Raw genomic sequence first — 16,276 nt, 5'->3', positions numbered from 1 at the left:
TCGTTCACGGGCTTCGCGGTTGTTCGGTTTGTTTGGGTGCACCATACCGAAATAACCCAATTGCATAAGTCTGCAATTGTGCGAGCACAGAGGATACTTACGTACGTTTGAGAGGCGATCAAATAAATCGTAAGCTGTTGGGGATACGGAGGGCACCGATCGAGAGTCAATAATAAACGTGAAAGCCTTTCCTTGGAAGCCCAGATGCTGCGGTGTGGGCTCTGATGGTGGTGCAATACAAGCAACGTTACGTAAGTACAATATTAATACGGGTAATGAACGATTTTTTTCTTCTCAAGACTGAGCGAAGTAACTTAGTTCAACTTTAATATTGTTCTTTTTTAATGTTTGCGATTTCTCTTATTTTATGTACACTATGTAATAACTGTTGAAAGAATGGTAAGAGTACTTTTTATCAATTCAACGAAATGTCCCTTTTTTTCGTGTTCGGCATGGGTTTTAACGTATGGAATTTTATTTCGTTTAAAGTTTTTATAAAATATCACGATGATGACGAAAAATTGTTGATGATTGGTAACATTTGGGAGTTTTTTATTTTACTGTGCTCCCTCACGGGCTCTCAATACATCATGCGTCTATGAACAAAATTCATAACTCATTTTACAAATTTTAGTGGCATGAATTAATGTATCAAACTCAAGTTGATACGGAATTCATTTGTATTGTCAACAATACAAATATGAAAGCTTAGAATACATTTGTATGAAACATAATGAGAGTAATTAAAAAACATTTGTTAAAAAAGAAATGCTTTTATTCAAATGTAAATACGATGAAAAATTAAAGTGAATCCTAATCCACAGGAATTCTCTAAAAATACTTTATTTTCATGTTTCATCTTTTACGAAGTATACAAATCAGTGATTTTATGGGCGCTGCGCATGAGCGTGATTCATAGATAATTATGAATCAATTTACGCATCCTTGAAGTACTCTTGCGATTTAACTGGGTCAGGCTTCATTGTCTTGCTTCCTGGTTTCCAGTTTGCAGGGCAAACTTCACCGTGCGTATCAGTAAATTGGAATGCTTGTACCAATCGAAGAGTTTCATCGACAGATCTAAAAAAAAAAAATTTACCGTGGTTTTAATTAAGACTCAATTAAATTTTTTTAAAACTTAAAACATTTTACGCTTTAATAGAAAATAACGTCAATTTCTACATACCTTCCAACAGGAAGGTCATTTATGGTGATCTGTCGAAGGTTCTGTTTATCATCAATAATGAATAAACCTCGGAATGGAATACCAGTCTCCTCGTTGTAAACACCGTAGCTTCGGGAGATGTTACCGGATTTGTCAGCAAGAAGTGGTATGTCCAGTTTTCCTAGACCTCCCTGCTTGCGGGGAGTGTTGACCCATGCCAGATGGGTAAAGTGTGAATCAGTTGATGCGGCAATCACCTTAGTGTTGATCTTTTCAAATTCTTTTGCACGATCAGAGAAAGCAATGATCTCTGTTGGGCAGACGAATGTGCTGAAACAAAAAAAAGCGTTTGTTTCATTCAAAGACAATTGTTAATTTTTAGAATTACCCTACTATTTGAAAATTTATGTAATAAAGCACCACAGAGTATTTCACCAAGTGAAATTTTCTAAATTCTTTTTTCTTAAACTAGTGTGTGTTGAAGGAAGATTTTTCGGAAGAATAAGTATTCAATAAGCAGTGTTTTATTACAAGTTAGATTCACTTAGAATTAGTTCAATGTCACTTGTGTATATCTATATAGTTGTACCGTCGGTATGGAAGATTTATCGCTTTAAACTCACATGTTGTACTATTTTTAGGCTAATGAAATTATTGTAAATGATGTTTGCATTAAATATAATTGTTCAAAAATAAACTGAGAAAAAATTAAATTTACAAATTACTAAAATTACTCACAAGTCTAGTGGGTAGAAGAACAAAACAACATATTTTCCCTTGTAGTCTGATAGAGAAACTTCCTTGAACTGACCATCAACAACCACTGTTGCTTTGAATTGAGGTGCTGGTTGTTGTAACTCTGGGACAGGCATGATGATTTAGTTTTCTGAAACAAGAAAAATTTCATAGTTTATCAGCACTGACTCATGCTTAAAAGTTTGCAACATTTCCAGTTGTACTAAAAATAGACGAAAAATGTTCAACTAAAATAAAAAATCGATCGAGTATATTTTACGTAAGATTTATTAGCCAACAACGTTCCGTAATGATTACAGTTAAAATCTATGCTGGTTAAGTCTAAGCGAGTTCGATAACAGCGTATACGCACACAGTGAAAAGAAAGCATTCGCTTATCAACGGCAGCTGCGGTTTTATTCTGAAAGCAACCAGTCGATTCTTTTCGCTAGAATTAAAAAAAAAAAAAAAATCGTTCACGGTTGCTCGCTATTGGCAAAAAAAAGGAGTTACCGCAACTGTTGCAACTTAAACTACTAAATGCCTACAAGTATATACTTTGGATGACGTGCCGGAAAAGTTGCAGCTGGAACTACTTGAGTAATGACAATCGCGCGAGTGCCGAGGTAAGTAATGAAATATTCAACGGAACACCTTCGACGATATAATACCTATTTGGTCTTAGATCGAGAAATCATGACAATACACAATGGTGCAAAAAAATTGTATCCGTTCCGCATCATTCGTGATTCCCTCTCTAGTGCAAAGTAGAAGAAAAAAAAACGGACGCACAAGCGCTTTGGATTTCCAAGACTCCTATAGACAATCTCCATGCGCTGAAGAAGCATCGAGAACACTATTATGTCCAACAGCCGTAGAATACCAAGAAAAGGCACGTATATACGTGATTCTATTATCCTGCAGCTGTACACAGCGAGGTACAAAGCAAGCAGACAGTACTTGTAATGGGGCCTCTCACACACGCCTGTTGACTATTTATGTTTTATATAACGTTATTTGAGGGTCAGATACAACGACAGAACCATCGTGCGTATCGTTTATTCCCGTTAATCGTTAGAACAAAACGCGTATTCGAAAATCCGTAGCTTACATTATGCGATGCAAAAGCAACAAAAAAAAGAAAATTGGACCAGTTAGACTTTCTCCGAAAGCCACGCGGCGTTCCGTCGAGAGCCATTGTTGAGCTATACACTTCCATAAGGAATGTTACTGCACGAATGGAACGATGACAGGGTACACCGTGACGAGGATACGCCTCCTGGTGCGTAAAACTAAGTTGAAGCAGTGTTTACGTTATACTTGTATTATTATTTATGCTTACCTGGCTTCTCAAGCACGATCACGACACAACAACGGTAGAAAAGAGTCTGCTCTCGACACCGGCAACACTCGGAATAAAGGTTGGCCAACCGTCCACAGAGAGGCGATACCTACATGATTTATACAAGAAAATAATATACATGGAGCATTTTACGAAAAAAAATTTTTAGTTTGAAAATTTTTCATCTTTTTTTTGTTTTACTAACGTAAGGTTCAAATTGACACCTGAAGCCTTGACTTTTATCGTAATTTTTTTTTAATTCGTAGTAATTCAAATACATTCAATTTTAAAAATGATTTTACAACAAATTTCTAACATGTGTCTTTTTGAAAAAAAAAGAATTTTTTACATTTATGTATTGGTTCCATCTGTTTAGGATTTTTTTGTTGCGATGCAAGTCGTCGTCAATGTTCGGCCATCACCGTCGTAGTTCGTCATTCGTGTCTATATATGCCGCGGTGCGCGATGATGAAGCACGTTTTTTAAGCTGGTAAATGTGAAAACTAAGCATAAAAAGCTAGTAATCATAGTCATATAAATATGGGAAAAAATAAACTACTTTGCTTGGTACTTACAACGGAATTTGCAAAAAAACTCCAAGTAATTTTATTTGGATACAAAAATATGTTTCGATGATTACAATGTGTTACTTGTATTAGGTTCACCTTGAAATACTTACTTCATGGAATACTTGAATCAAACTGGGTAAAATTTTAATTCAGTACTTTCATTGAAAAGTTCTCTAATTTTACCTTAATTTAATAATGAGAGATTTTTTACATGTACGTGTCCAAAGTGAATTTCCTAATGGTACACCATAGTCGTTTTTTTACTCGCTCATCGTGAAATTTATAAAATAACATTATACATTCTTACTGAAAGTAAGGTAAAAATTTGAATATCAAAACATTAAGTGCTTGTAGGACTTGAAAAAAATCTTATGACGAGTTCAAACGCTAAAAAATAATGTTGATATATTATTTTTGTTGTTAAATTGTTATTGATGCATTGATAAATTATACTCACTTGATCGGAAAACTGATTCACACTGACACGGTACGAAACCTCCCCTTTTTCGTACTTGGCGTTATGTTTTTCAACCCAATCTTTATTCTTAAAATACGTAACCATCCTTGTTTGATTCTCCGTCTCTTCGTATTTTTTATTGAATTGAGTCTAAAATATTTTTTACTTTTACTACAAAAATATATTATTAAAAATAATGTAAAAAATAATACAATGTTCTTTCAACGTTATTTTTATATGTTAAATCGTTTCCTTTACGAAAAATTTATAATAAATCTAAAATTAAGATGCTAATATTTATCGAATCTATAAAAATGTTATTCAATTACTTTGTAATTTTCCCATTCCTCAAGATCCTTGGATGAATACGATTCCATGATTACCTAAAAAATTTATTGTATTATGTCTTAAACTAAACCATTTACTTTCAACTCAATTTATTCGTTCGAATCGCGAGGGGCACCTTAAAAAAATATGGACCCGTAAAGGAAAATGTAAGATCAGCAAAGGCGTGGTTGTAGTTTTTGTATTCAAATGAAAAAAAAAGTGTGATTATACATTTTGTCACACTAAAAATGAAGAACGCAGTATTTGAAATGGAAAATAAATAAATAACTTGGGTGCAATAAAAGGTTCACTCATCATCTCTTTTGTTTATCAAAAAAGCTTGTTTCATTTTTTGATACACTCAAGGTACATTATTTTGATTTAATATAGTAGTCTCCTAACGAATTAAATCTTACAAAAACTTTTTTTAATCTTAATTTGAATCTCAACCCATTGAAATCTGTTGTGGGAGTGACTTGTTCACTTACTCCTTGCTATAAGCTATAATCACTCTTTGCTCCCAGCATTTCACGATAAACTTATTTTTAGATCGCTGGCATATTCATACACTTCAATAATTCGTAAATAATAAAAGTATACTTATTCGAAGTGTATACAATATGCATAAGCGCAGAAAACTGTATACATTATTATGCAAAGGGATTTGAGAGCTTTATATTGCCTATACTTAATATTAACATATTATTAAGTAGATTTTATTTCTTATCAACGTACTGATATTTCACTTTAACCAGTTAATTCAAAATTTGTCAACAGGACTACGAGAACCGAGATTTTTTTTTAATCATGCAAAAATAAAAACAAATAAAATTTGTAATCGCTCCGTCGAAGGAAAAAAACTATTAGTACATTGTATAAATTTTTTTTTTTACACTTAATTAGGTATTTAACGATCTTCATATGTACCTACTGTTCAATGGAATCGTATCGGATGCTCCAACAAAATGAACACTGAAAATATTTTACGCACTCTATTGTTTATAAAGTCTGTTTTTTTGTCCAGTACAAGTTTATGAGTAATAAGATTGGTATGTTTTATTGTTATGATCGCGATGGTTTTTTTTCTACATACGAACAGATCGTGACGTTTTAACTTACATATACTTATACTGATGCATTTATTGCACACGAAGAAAAAAATAAGTTCTAATTCTAATATCTCTATAAGTAGATGTGACTGCATGCGACTGAGAAAGACTCAACAAATGCTTTGGGTACGTTTTCATGGAGATCTCGCAGGTGGTTAGCACGAAGCATTCACATGAAAATGCACGCTTGGATGGAATTTTTATTTTTGAATTTTGGGCGCCAAATTTTCGGGCGAAAAAACAACAAACTTACATGTATTAAATAAAAATGAGTACACAAAACGACCAACAATTAAGTAAAACAAAAAAAAAACTCTGATAAGCGTCGTGTGCGGTCAAATGCAACCGGTCCGGATTGTCCGGAACTCGAGCATACACAGCAGACAGCAATAAGCATCAAACATAACAAGTGTCATCGGCAATGTCCCTATATTACAACATTATAATTAAAACGTTATTTTTACATACTTATCTGACATTAAACGTCAGTGGTGTTGTACAATACTCTAACGACGACTAAGTATACCGACCAGCCGACCACCGAGTGAACTGAAAAGTGATACAAGTGAAGATAAGGTTAAGTACGCAGTATTTAATCGCATTGCTGACTTATTATATGTTTTAGTAACAAACAATAACTAAAAATGGAGCCTCAAAATTTTTCTGAACGATCGAAAAATACTAACAGAGATTCCTGTTGCGTGAGTGGTTGTGGTAGTCGTGCGAATAAAAACTTAGGTACTAGCTTTTACAGATTTCCCAAGCCTGACAAGCAATTTGTCAGTAGGACCAATATTTTTGGTACCACGGAAAAAATAGACAGGCTTACAGCTTGGAAAATTGCTGTGAGACTTCATAATGTAACATCTAGGATGAAAGTATGTTCGAAACACTTTAAAAGGGATGACTACTTTCTACCAGGTACTGGTTGGCTCCATGTTTTCTGACTACTTTTTACCTATTACAAACAAATGCCTTGTTTGATTTTAGGTATGCGATGCAATAGAAGAATTCTAAAAAAAAACGCCGTTCCTTCTATCAATCTGCCAATTAGTGTAACAAAAAAAACAAACAACAGAAAATCAATTAGGAGAGTGAAAAAAGACTGTGAAACTGTGCCTATTACACGCCATCAATTGAACTTATCTTGCAAAACAAATACAAATGACTGTGCAAATGCATCTGTGATCGACAATGATCATTCCTATGCTGTCAAACATGCTTCCGAAGAAAGGCCATGTTTCATATTAATCACATCGCCTAAGGTAGATGCTGAGTGTCAAACGTATGACAGTGGCAAAGTAACAAGTGAAGCTGAAGTTCAAGTGAATAAATATGTTGAAAAAACTTGTAATTTTGCTGATTTCATTGCATCTGACACAGAATTAAGTACTGTGACTGGTATTGAATCTTTCAAGATGTTAGATAAAATTGTAGGGTTGCTAAATGTTGAGCAAAAATCTATGAAAATGAATATTAGAGATAGAGTGATCATGGTATATGCAAAGTTAAAGCAGAATTTGTCTTATGCAATGTTAGCAGTCATGTTTAAATTTTATAGTGCTAAGCATTGTCAAAGAATCTTTGAAGATATAATTAAAAAACTAAGTTCAGTTTTTAAAGAAACAATGTTGAGTCCAAGCAAAGAATGCATGGACAAAAACGTGTCAACATGCCAAAGCTTTGAGTCTACTGATCTATCTGTACCTGAATCTGGATTGCAGCTAGATCGATCAAACCAACGCGTTAAGATTTTTAAAGTTGTTGACTCAAAGCTTCCCAAGAACTTAGCTTCGCTCCATGAAGACATACTAATTGTAATCTCTGCAACTGTTAATATGAATGCACGATTGATGAAGTATGACTAAGTTGAAAATGTAATTTTTATACAAAAAATTGTTGATAATTTTTAACAGAGTCATTTATTTATGTTTGGTTATAAAATATATTGTTTCAAAAGAGTATATATTAAGTTTGAAATATATTTTTTACTACAAAAAATCAAATAAAGCCTGTTTTGTTTATTTTATTTTATTATTACCATTCAACACATTATAATGTATTTATTAAATACAATTATTAGGACATTTACTAAATTTAATGATCTCAGGAAGTATTAACTAATCAAACTTTAGTCAGCACAGTCCTAACAAAGTTCAAAAATAAAACAACTATCATTTACTCCATGTTTTATTTTCAATCCACTTTTTTATTATCATCAACGGATTTTGAATTTTTTGATACTTGTTCCATGTACACGGCATAAAATATTGTGTTACGTGGGTAGAGTCTCACCCATACTTTCGTACGTTGCGATTTAATTTAAGTACATCATTTTTAATAGTACTGTCTTAAAGTCAATACGTTGTTTTCCGGAAAATTAGTAATAAAAAAAAAAGCCAAGTAGGCGAAAACGAAAAAAAATTTATCATTGAACAATTTTTAATAAACTAACATTGATTTTAATAACTGATTATGATTAATAATATTTATGATTTAATTGACATCTTTTATTCATTTAACAAATTCATCTGTCATCTATACTACCTTATTTAATGTATTTACTCTGATTGTATCCTGTAAAGGTAATGAATGATTTCTTATAAGTTAAACATTAAAAAAAATAAAACTTTTAAAATGTCACATTTGAGGGTCCATGCATTAATTAAATACCCCGCGTGCCATTTTAAACTTTAAAAACAATAAACTCCCTATGGGATATTAAAAGAAAATAAAAACCCCTAGTCTGTTAAAGTTTAAGCTGGAACTAGGTGAACACTCCTACACAGGATCCGTATATATACTTATCTCCACAGGTTGAAGTCCAATGACGTTACCCGTGTTTATACTTATATTTGTCATTTATTAGTCCATAATTTTAAGCAAAATTTTTTTTGAGTCATTTTATGGGAATTACATATTTTAGAACAGCAAGTAAGTTTTTTAATGTTAAATTTTTCTCATACTCTGTTTGAAACTACGTTTAAACCATAAGATAACCTTTTTGCATCGTTTGTGTTGCTTTCATTTTTACTGAACACATGTAGTATGCACGTATAGGTACTTTCTAAATATACAAAAGTTTTTGCGCGAGCGCAGTGATAAAAAATACACCAATAACAAAGTAATGTATATTTCTTTGATGTTAATAGATTATGTTATATTTTTTTAAATCTAAAATAGTTTGTACATCGGTTTTTCCAAGAAATGGTGGTGAAAATTAATAATTACAAAATTCAGTTCATTGAATGTATTTTTTAAATGATTATTAATAAAAAAAATTGTAATCTTAATAATGGGATAATATCTACTTATATTTTTTAACTGATTACATAAATTATCGTTCTTTATAAAATTGAGAAGTTAAAAAATTTTAAAAAGTAAATGAATGCCGTATCAAGCAAAGGGCCCAGGAGCCTCCTGTTGGTCACTTAACAAACATATCAAGTTTTTATACTGTATAAAAAATATTGAATTGAATAATTATATTCGTTACTAAAACTTGTACTTTTTAAAAGTGATTACAATTTTACGGCCCTTACCGTCCTCAGTACTTACGTGACGTTTCACAATGTTAAAAAGAAAATTTTACTTTTATTGGGATTTTAACTGAACTGAAGCACCAATTGTCAATATAAATTTAAATACGTAAGACAGTGAATTTTTGAATTTGAGACAGATATTTTGACGTGACTATTCGTCCTGAGCGCAATCGATACTCTTATTATTATCCATTGCGTTAAAAATTTGAAGCTCACAGATAGGGACACTGATTACTGAAATTAAATTAATATCTTTGGCAACAAAAGCTAAGACAACTTTCTTACTGCTTTTATAAGTGGGAGAGTAAGAAAAAAAAGTTGGTCTCCATGACAGTTTATGCTCGTATTTTTGTAAAAAAGAGATATTCCATGAACTTCACAAAAAAATAGGGATTAAACTTAAGAAAATAATACTATTATTTTATTTAATACTAGTAAAACTAGTAGTATGACTGAATAATTACCTTAAAAATATTTGCATTTATTTGCTAGAAACAAGTCTTAAATCACACTTTTACAGCATAATTATTTCTTTTATAAAATAATGCATTCTTTTATATATATATATATTTTTTTTTTAAACGAGAGAATTGAAATTTTCAGAAAAAAAATGACCGGAATAGTGCAATATGTTGTTATTCGAGGAGACCTTATAAAAAGTTTAGAGTGGCCTTTGGGAGCTGTTATAGCTCAGGCTTGTCATGCTTGTAGTGCTGTAACTCACCTGTTTCATGATGATTTGGTAACTCAAAACTATTTGAAGGATTTGGACAATATGCATAAAGTGGTGCTGGAGGCGAGTACATCTTATATTTTTGAATCATAATTTTATTTGTAAGAACTTTAAAATTTGTTTCAACTAACAAATTATTTTTAAGAAATCGAATAATAGATATAAAGTTTTTTTATTAAGCAAAGTATTGACATAATAGTGACTTAATTAAAACTTATTGAAAAAAAACAGTGATTTTAATATGAAATTATATTATGCAAAGGTACAGTAGAAATTAGGATAAGTCTTGAACTCTATCTTTTTATACTTGTCTACCTAAATACATATGCAAAATTCAGCCTTAAAAAATTAAAATCTATTAAAAAAGTAAATTATTTGGTCTTAACTTAGTATACATCAAGTCAATGGAAAGGTCGTCACAATTGGTTTTAAACATTTTTCTCAACTTTGTACGTGTTCCTATTAATACGATAAATTGTTGAGTGTTATAATTTTTTGACTCTATTACTATGAAATTAAGTTGTAATGTACAATATTAAACGCTTTTAAAATTTTATCTTAAAAAAATTTATGACGAAAGTTGGTTACATACAAATAGTTTTATACTGACATTTAAAATGCAGGCCTTCAAAATATTTAATAAATAGTATTTTATTGAAGATAGTAATTAATCTTTCTTAATAAATTCTAAATTAATTTTCAAAAATTAAAGAAATTTTATTAAGGAGTCACATAGTATGTAGTAAATTCACTAGTCTATCATTAAATAAAAACATAACTTAGAGATACCTTTTTAATATTTTGAACATCATATCATTATATTTATATTTAGGCTCCAAGTGAAGAAACTTTAAAAGAATTGCACAAAACGTTGGATGAAAATAGCATAAGGCACAAATTATGGATTGAACAGCCAGAAAATATACCAACTTGTCTCGTAATAAAACCGTATCACAAAGATGAGGTTCATAAGTTCCTCAAAAAGTTGAAGTTGTTTAAATGATTTTTCAAGACAGCAAAAAATAATTAAAACAATATTTGAACAAAACTTTTATATAATTATACAATATTGTATAACATATAATCTGTATTTTTACGAGAAACACTATAAATAAAAATAGCTCCACGTAATTAGTTACAGATGTACAGACATTGACATTGACAACATATGTACACATTGTAGCATAGAATTTTTTCTGTATAAAAATTGTCGAATTATTGAAACTTTTTAAATAAATCACGCCAGAAAATATTTAAAATTTTGCATGCATATTACAATATTTATTCTAATACCTAACTGACCAAATAAAAATTGAATATTTTTAACTGGGATATTCTTTAATATGATCTTATAAAGTAGTATACATAGCAAACTCAAATTATTGAAAAAATACACTAAAATATTTTTTTCTTTTACACTTAAACAAAACTTTTGTTAACAAACAAACGGTTCAACAAGTAGTTGGATTAGGATATCATCGCCATATGTAACAAAAATGATATCGTTGAAAATTTATAAGATATAAGAACCTGAAACAACCGAGTTCGTGACAGTAGACATATCTGCATAACAACAATTTTAACCAGCTTTAAGTAGTTGTAGTACTATGATAACACATATTTACTCTTAGATTAAGATGTTGCAGTAATAAATTAAATATTTTTAGGATTGTCGTTGACCACGTTTACGTAAGCTGGATTCATAGCTTTAGGTGAAACATTAATATACTCATGTGGGGGTGGCATTAATTCTATGCGATCTGGTGATGACATCAGGGCCAATAAATCATAGTGTTCCTCCGAATGACCTATCCGAAGGACGTTATAAAAAGTTTAGAATGGCCTTTGGGAACTATTATACATAGCTAAGGTTTGTCATACTTACAGTGCTGTAACTCACCTGTTTCATGATGATTCGTCAACTCAAAACTATTTGAAGGATTTTAACAATATTCATGAAGTGGCTCTGGTGGCTAGTATATTTTAAATTTTTGAATATTTATTTTATTTGTAAAAAAACTATAAAATTTTTTTTAAATAATTGATTTTTCTAAGAAAGCTAATAATAGATAAAAAGCTTTTTTAATTAAGCAAAGTATTGACATAGTAGTGACTTAATTAAAATTTATTAAAAAAATAGTGATTAATACTTTTTGTCAGTTTTACGCTTTTTGATGTCAAGTTATATTAAAGGATCAATAAGTATCATACGAGGAGATAAGTCTCGAAATCTATCTTTTTATGATTTTTTTTTTTTTAATACAGTAGCTAAATTTAACCTTAAAATATTAAAACCAAGTAAGGAAGTAAATTATTAAGTTTTAACACATACGGAACGTATCAAGTAATGGAAAAGATCACTATAATTAATTTTTTCAATTTTTCTCAATTTTGTACGTGCTACTACGATAACATCAACAATTGTTGGTCATTCAAAATTTTTATGTCTATAACTTTGAATGAGACAAAATAATCACAAGGACGAGGATAATAAGTATTTGAAAATTTTGAAATTATTTAAAGAAGTTTTCGTGTTTGAGAGAAAAAAATAAGACGACGTTTGATTAATGATCTTATTTAATTGTAAAATATTGTGTAACATTTTAACTATAATACTTTTATTAGAAATATGAAAAATAAAAACAGCTAACTATCATTGGTGGCAGACAAAAGAACTTAACATAATAAAGATGATTATTAAAATGTATACACAGTTTTCGGACGTAATACCATGTGTTATTAAAAGCTAACTTTTTATTAATACACTCAGTAACATTGAATTTTTTTTGTATAAAAATTATTGAGCTATTGAAATTTTGTTCATAAAACATGTAAAAAATGTTTAACATTTTTCTATACGTACATTACAATATTTATTATAATACCTAATTTTATAAATGAAAATTAAACATTTTTTAACTTTGATATGACCTTATAAAGTGTTATATATAGCATAGCCGTAATATCAAATAAATATCATAAAATAATTTCATTATTTACTCTCATATGTGTAGGTATACGAAAATGAGCGTTGTATAGTAATTTTTATACACTTCAACAGTTGTATTATACTATAAATGTTTACTTATAATTATAACTTCTAATACTTTTTTCTTGAAACTAGGATTTCAATACAATAGCTCGTTTTAGGATATTCTAATCATAATAATTTTTTACAAACTCTAGTGTCACATATACACATAAATGGAAACAGACTTTTTCATACCGGAGCTACAGCTGACACGATATCTGAAAGCCGCGAAAAGAAGATATTTGATAAATTTTTTAAATAAAAACTTGTATATTTTCACTGACACTAAATTTGTACCAATGATTTCTTAAGATAAACAATATTTCAGCATTAGAACGCGTCACATTCAAACACACTCTGCATGATGCAACCATTTTCTTACACCAATATTATTATCCTTTAATATTAAAAAATTTATTTTTTGCTTGTATTTTCAGCATATTTATGTACACATTCTATTGGCGCTTAACATTGTAGGTACATTTATTTACAACACTTACTGGCAAGTTTTTTTTTTTATTTGTATGTTTCATTTCAATTAATTTTAAGTTAATCCAAATGCTCTATGAAGAATATGAGAGAAATAATGGAAGATCTTCGATGATTTTTCCTCGACGAAATAGATCACTCATTGTCCATGTTTACTTTTCATCTTCCTCCTCCAACCACTTGCGTAAGATGTTACTTTTTGGCTAAAATAGAAAATAGTATAGTGAGATACATTTGGTACATACGTTTATTACAAAATAGAGAAAAAATTTCGATAAATTTACACTATTTTTTGCTAGAGGAGTGTGTCAGAACTTTGAAACATTAATTTAGATAAAATTATGAAGTATATTTTTTCATGAGAAAATGTGACAAGAGCCACGTATACAGAAGTCAGTGCACAATTTTACTTTATAACTACTCAAATAAAGTTATTTTAATAGGAATGATGTGTCCTTTACACAATTACTTTTATGACTTGGGACTTGAGATTATAAGTTGAGGATTGAAGAATAATCTGAATCCGTTAAATATTAGTGCTTAAACTTTATTTTTTGTGTTATCTATTTTGAAAACTAGAATCTTTGAAACAAAATTATATTCTACATCATTCCTCCGAGAATATCTTACAGTTTGGTTTCAGCTTGATTTAATGATGAAATCATTTTACGAAATTACGATTTTGTATTAAAAATTTGATTAAATTGTCAGTTGGACTGTTGGACTGACTTGATGCAATTGATGTAGGAGCTTTAATTTTTCATTTTTATAATTTTGTTAATTATACTTGATAATTTTTCCGTTACACTTAATAAAGTTTATAATGTGATGTGGATATGGATAAAATAAATTTTTAACCAACTGATCGTAGGTTTAAGTCTTGACTCTACTTAGTAATTCCACGGCACGAATCTAATACGTTTTGCATCTTTATAAAGAATATTTTCAAAAAATGCATACTCCGATAAGCAGTTTTTTAATTCACAAGTAGTATTGACTTTTTTGATCATGAAAGTTTTTTACCTTACGTAATTTAATGAAATCGTAAATTCAAGCACATTTTAAAACAAGAAATGATTGTAATAGTGACTCTAAAACAGTTAATTTTTGCAACCCATGAGTGACATTTGAACAATAATCACGTGATCTCGGCTGAACCAATCACATAACGAATAAAAGGCTGCATCCGAAATCATTCTCCTTTTCAAGATAGGATATCTATGTGTCCTTAAAAATACAGTACGTTACAGCTTCGTTTCGTTACAGCTAATACCTCAAATAAAAAAATAATACCGTGATTTTTATTTTTGTAAACCATATCCCAATACACCATAACTTCAAAAATTTCAAGTATACCTGTAAGCATCTCATCACGTGGCTCTCACTGTATCTCAACATTAAAAGCATAATATATCTCTTAATTTTATCTAGATCCGAGATTCAAAGAACTGATACTCACCTCCTTAAAAATATTTTAAATCTGTATATTTTTATTTATTCATCGAGTGACTTTCACTGTAAAAGTATAACAACAATTTATCCCTGAATATTTATAATTACTATGAAATGCCTCGTACAGAAAATTGGACAAACAACAATAGCATAAAGTTCGATTAAATAAGAAGTTATTGTTTTAGTTTACTACTACGGTTTAGTAATTATTGATTCAATACCAATAAAAATCCCAAAACGCTAGCATGCAATGGAACCTCCACAGACCAAAAAAAAAAAAATACAAAATATACAAATGAAACAAAACAAAGATTTATTAGCTTAGAACAATGTTATAACCTTACCACGAGCAGTGAGTCCCAATCGTTAGGCCTTGATTAGTATGCGTGTATGTATTTATATATATATATATGTATGTATATACGTGTATAATGTTTTGTTTGTTTTATTTGTTGTTTTCTCTACTAAATGAGACGTAAGATTTGACGGATCTTCGATGACAAAATGTCAGCAATAAAAGCTTAGTGAGTATATTAGAGTTAAATGCGTGACGGTATATAGTAATGGACAGGTGTAGGTAAGGCATCATCGTCATCATCATCGGTGCACGAGTCGATTGTGTGGGTTGTTGTTGTTCCCTGTAGTGGTAGTGTTCTCATCTCCAGCGGGTGACAATAATTATTGCTCAGCCATGTTGGCGTTCTCATCGGGGAATTCCTCGTACTCATCCTCCTGCTCGTGTTCCTGTTCCTGCTCGTGCTCGTGCTCGTGTTCCTGCTCTTGCTCGTCGTAGTCCGTCTCGGCTGGCTCCGGGCCATCAATCGGCGGTGGCAGCGTGCTCGTCGGCCCCTGAGCCAGTTGCCAATTTTTTTTTTTTTTCTTTTTTTTTTTTTTTTTTTTTTTTCTACCCGAGAAACAATTAACAACCCACTCATACGCATCATACCCTTGGATTTTCAAACTTTATACACCTATCGTGTTAGGCGAATCGGCTAATTACTCAATGGTGGTGGTGAGGGACTGCACACTCTCGAAAACAATGAAAAACGTTTTTTATAGTCACGGAAAATCATTTGAGGTCATGAAAACATTCATTCAAAGTCATCCAATGACTTTAAAGTAATTTAAAGTTATTCCGTGGGTCGAAAGCCTTGCAAAGTCTTCGAAATTTTTATTGATAATTGAAAGTGCGCAGTCCTTCATTTGGTAGCAACTTGGGAATCACGAATCATAATTTGAAGCGGTTTTCCAATCCCAAGATGCCATAGTATTCTGACGGTTAATTTTGTAAGGTTTTTGTTTTTTTTTTTTTTTTTTTCATCGTT

At 30.5% G+C, this 16,276-nt stretch overlaps 5 protein-coding genes across 9 annotated transcripts in view; 2 read left to right on the top strand and 3 right to left on the bottom strand.

Moving 5' to 3' along the window:
* Window positions 1-521: 521 nt before the first annotated feature.
* Window positions 522-3,342, bottom strand: Prx2 (Peroxiredoxin 2). Of its 3 annotated transcripts, none has more exons than XM_014364265.2 (4): window positions 3,243-3,342; window positions 1,904-2,051; window positions 1,187-1,495; window positions 522-1,080 (listed from the first exon to the last, which is right to left on the bottom strand). In XM_014364265.2, exons 2-4 carry the CDS (start codon window positions 2,035-2,037, stop codon window positions 936-938), a joined length of 588 nt encoding a protein of 195 aa, XP_014219751.2. In that variant the 5' UTR covers window positions 2,038-2,051; window positions 3,243-3,342; the 3' UTR covers window positions 522-935. The 3 variants fall into 3 exon arrangements, with proteins under 3 accessions (XP_014219751.2, XP_014219753.2, XP_014219754.2); XM_014364267.3 differs by lacking the exon at window positions 3,243-3,342 and adding an exon at window positions 2,459-2,537; XM_014364268.2 differs by lacking the exon at window positions 3,243-3,342 and adding an exon at window positions 2,274-2,295.
* A 478-nt stretch (window positions 3,343-3,820) lies between these two features.
* On the bottom strand, window positions 3,821-5,745 carry LOC106647806 (protein CTLA-2-alpha-like). 3 transcript variants are annotated; one of them, XM_089594594.1, is made up of 4 exons: window positions 5,715-5,745; window positions 4,598-4,651; window positions 4,269-4,418; window positions 3,821-4,198 (listed from the first exon to the last, which is right to left on the bottom strand). In XM_089594594.1, exons 2-4 carry the CDS (start codon window positions 4,643-4,645, stop codon window positions 4,181-4,183), a joined length of 216 nt encoding a protein of 71 aa, XP_089450720.1. In that variant the 5' UTR covers window positions 4,646-4,651; window positions 5,715-5,745; the 3' UTR covers window positions 3,821-4,180. The 3 variants fall into 3 exon arrangements, with proteins under 3 accessions (XP_089450720.1, XP_089450717.1, XP_089450719.1); XM_089594591.1 differs by lacking the exon at window positions 5,715-5,745 and adding an exon at window positions 5,523-5,693; XM_089594593.1 differs by lacking the exon at window positions 5,715-5,745 and adding an exon at window positions 5,527-5,693.
* A 378-nt stretch (window positions 5,746-6,123) lies between these two features.
* LOC149374266 (uncharacterized) lies at window positions 6,124-7,657 on the top strand. Its single transcript, XM_089594589.1, has 2 exons — window positions 6,124-6,625; window positions 6,695-7,657. The coding sequence occupies exons 1-2, from the start codon at window positions 6,349-6,351 to the stop codon at window positions 7,570-7,572; spliced, it is 1,155 nt and encodes a 384-aa protein (XP_089450715.1). The 5' UTR covers window positions 6,124-6,348; the 3' UTR covers window positions 7,573-7,657.
* Window positions 7,658-8,511: 854 nt separating this feature from the next.
* Window positions 8,512-11,101, top strand: LOC106646318 (putative peptidyl-tRNA hydrolase PTRHD1). The gene is made up of 3 exons (XM_089594590.1): window positions 8,512-8,638; window positions 9,850-10,042; window positions 10,812-11,101. The coding sequence occupies exons 2-3, from the start codon at window positions 9,857-9,859 to the stop codon at window positions 10,980-10,982; spliced, it is 357 nt and encodes a 118-aa protein (XP_089450716.1). The 5' UTR covers window positions 8,512-8,638; window positions 9,850-9,856; the 3' UTR covers window positions 10,983-11,101.
* Window positions 11,102-15,537: 4,436 nt separating this feature from the next.
* LOC106647824 (uncharacterized) overlaps window positions 15,538-16,276 on the bottom strand; it is a 263,442-nt gene continuing 262,703 nt past the window's right edge. Inside the window, exon 24 of the mRNA XM_089594588.1 lies at window positions 15,538-15,800. Within this exon, the coding sequence (XP_089450714.1) occupies window positions 15,630-15,800 (171 nt within the window). The 3' untranslated portion in view covers window positions 15,538-15,629. The remainder of the gene's footprint in view (window positions 15,801-16,276) is intronic.

This window comes from Copidosoma floridanum, unplaced genomic scaffold, assembly GCF_036245765.1.
Source record: "Copidosoma floridanum isolate Cflo_tuat_1 unplaced genomic scaffold, Cflo_Japanese_pri ptg000021l, whole genome shotgun sequence".
NCBI lineage: Eukaryota > Metazoa > Arthropoda > Insecta > Hymenoptera > Encyrtidae > Copidosoma > Copidosoma floridanum.
Note: the sequence above shows the minus strand (reverse complement) of the source record. Positions and strands in the feature narration are given on the sequence as shown.

Excerpts from the sequence above, each read along its gene's own strand:
- Prx2 (XM_014364265.2), bottom strand. The coding sequence starts at position 2,037 with ATGCCTGTCCCAGAGTTACAACAACCAGCACCTCAATTCAAAGCAACA. Across the intron at positions 1,496-1,903 it reads TTCTTCTACCCACTAGACTT|CACATTCGTCTGCCCAACAG; the intron begins GTGAGTAATTTT and ends TTTTTGTTTCAG. Across the intron at positions 1,081-1,186 it reads AATGACCTTCCTGTTGGAAG|ATCTGTCGATGAAACTCTTC; the intron begins GTATGTAGAAAT and ends TTTTTTTTTTAG.
- LOC106647806 (XM_089594594.1), bottom strand. The coding sequence starts at position 4,645 with ATGGAATCGTATTCATCCAAGGATCTTGAGGAATGGGAAAATTACAAA. Across the intron at positions 4,419-4,597 it reads AGGAATGGGAAAATTACAAA|ACTCAATTCAATAAAAAATA; the intron begins GTAATTGAATAA and ends AAAATATTTTAG.
- LOC149374266 (XM_089594589.1), top strand. The coding sequence starts at position 6,349 with ATGGAGCCTCAAAATTTTTCTGAACGATCGAAAAATACTAACAGAGAT. Across the intron at positions 6,626-6,694 it reads GGATGACTACTTTCTACCAG|GTATGCGATGCAATAGAAGA; the intron begins GTACTGGTTGGC and ends GTTTGATTTTAG.
- LOC106646318 (XM_089594590.1), top strand. The coding sequence starts at position 9,857 with ATGACCGGAATAGTGCAATATGTTGTTATTCGAGGAGACCTTATAAAA. Across the intron at positions 10,043-10,811 it reads TGCATAAAGTGGTGCTGGAG|GCTCCAAGTGAAGAAACTTT; the intron begins GCGAGTACATCT and ends ATTTATATTTAG.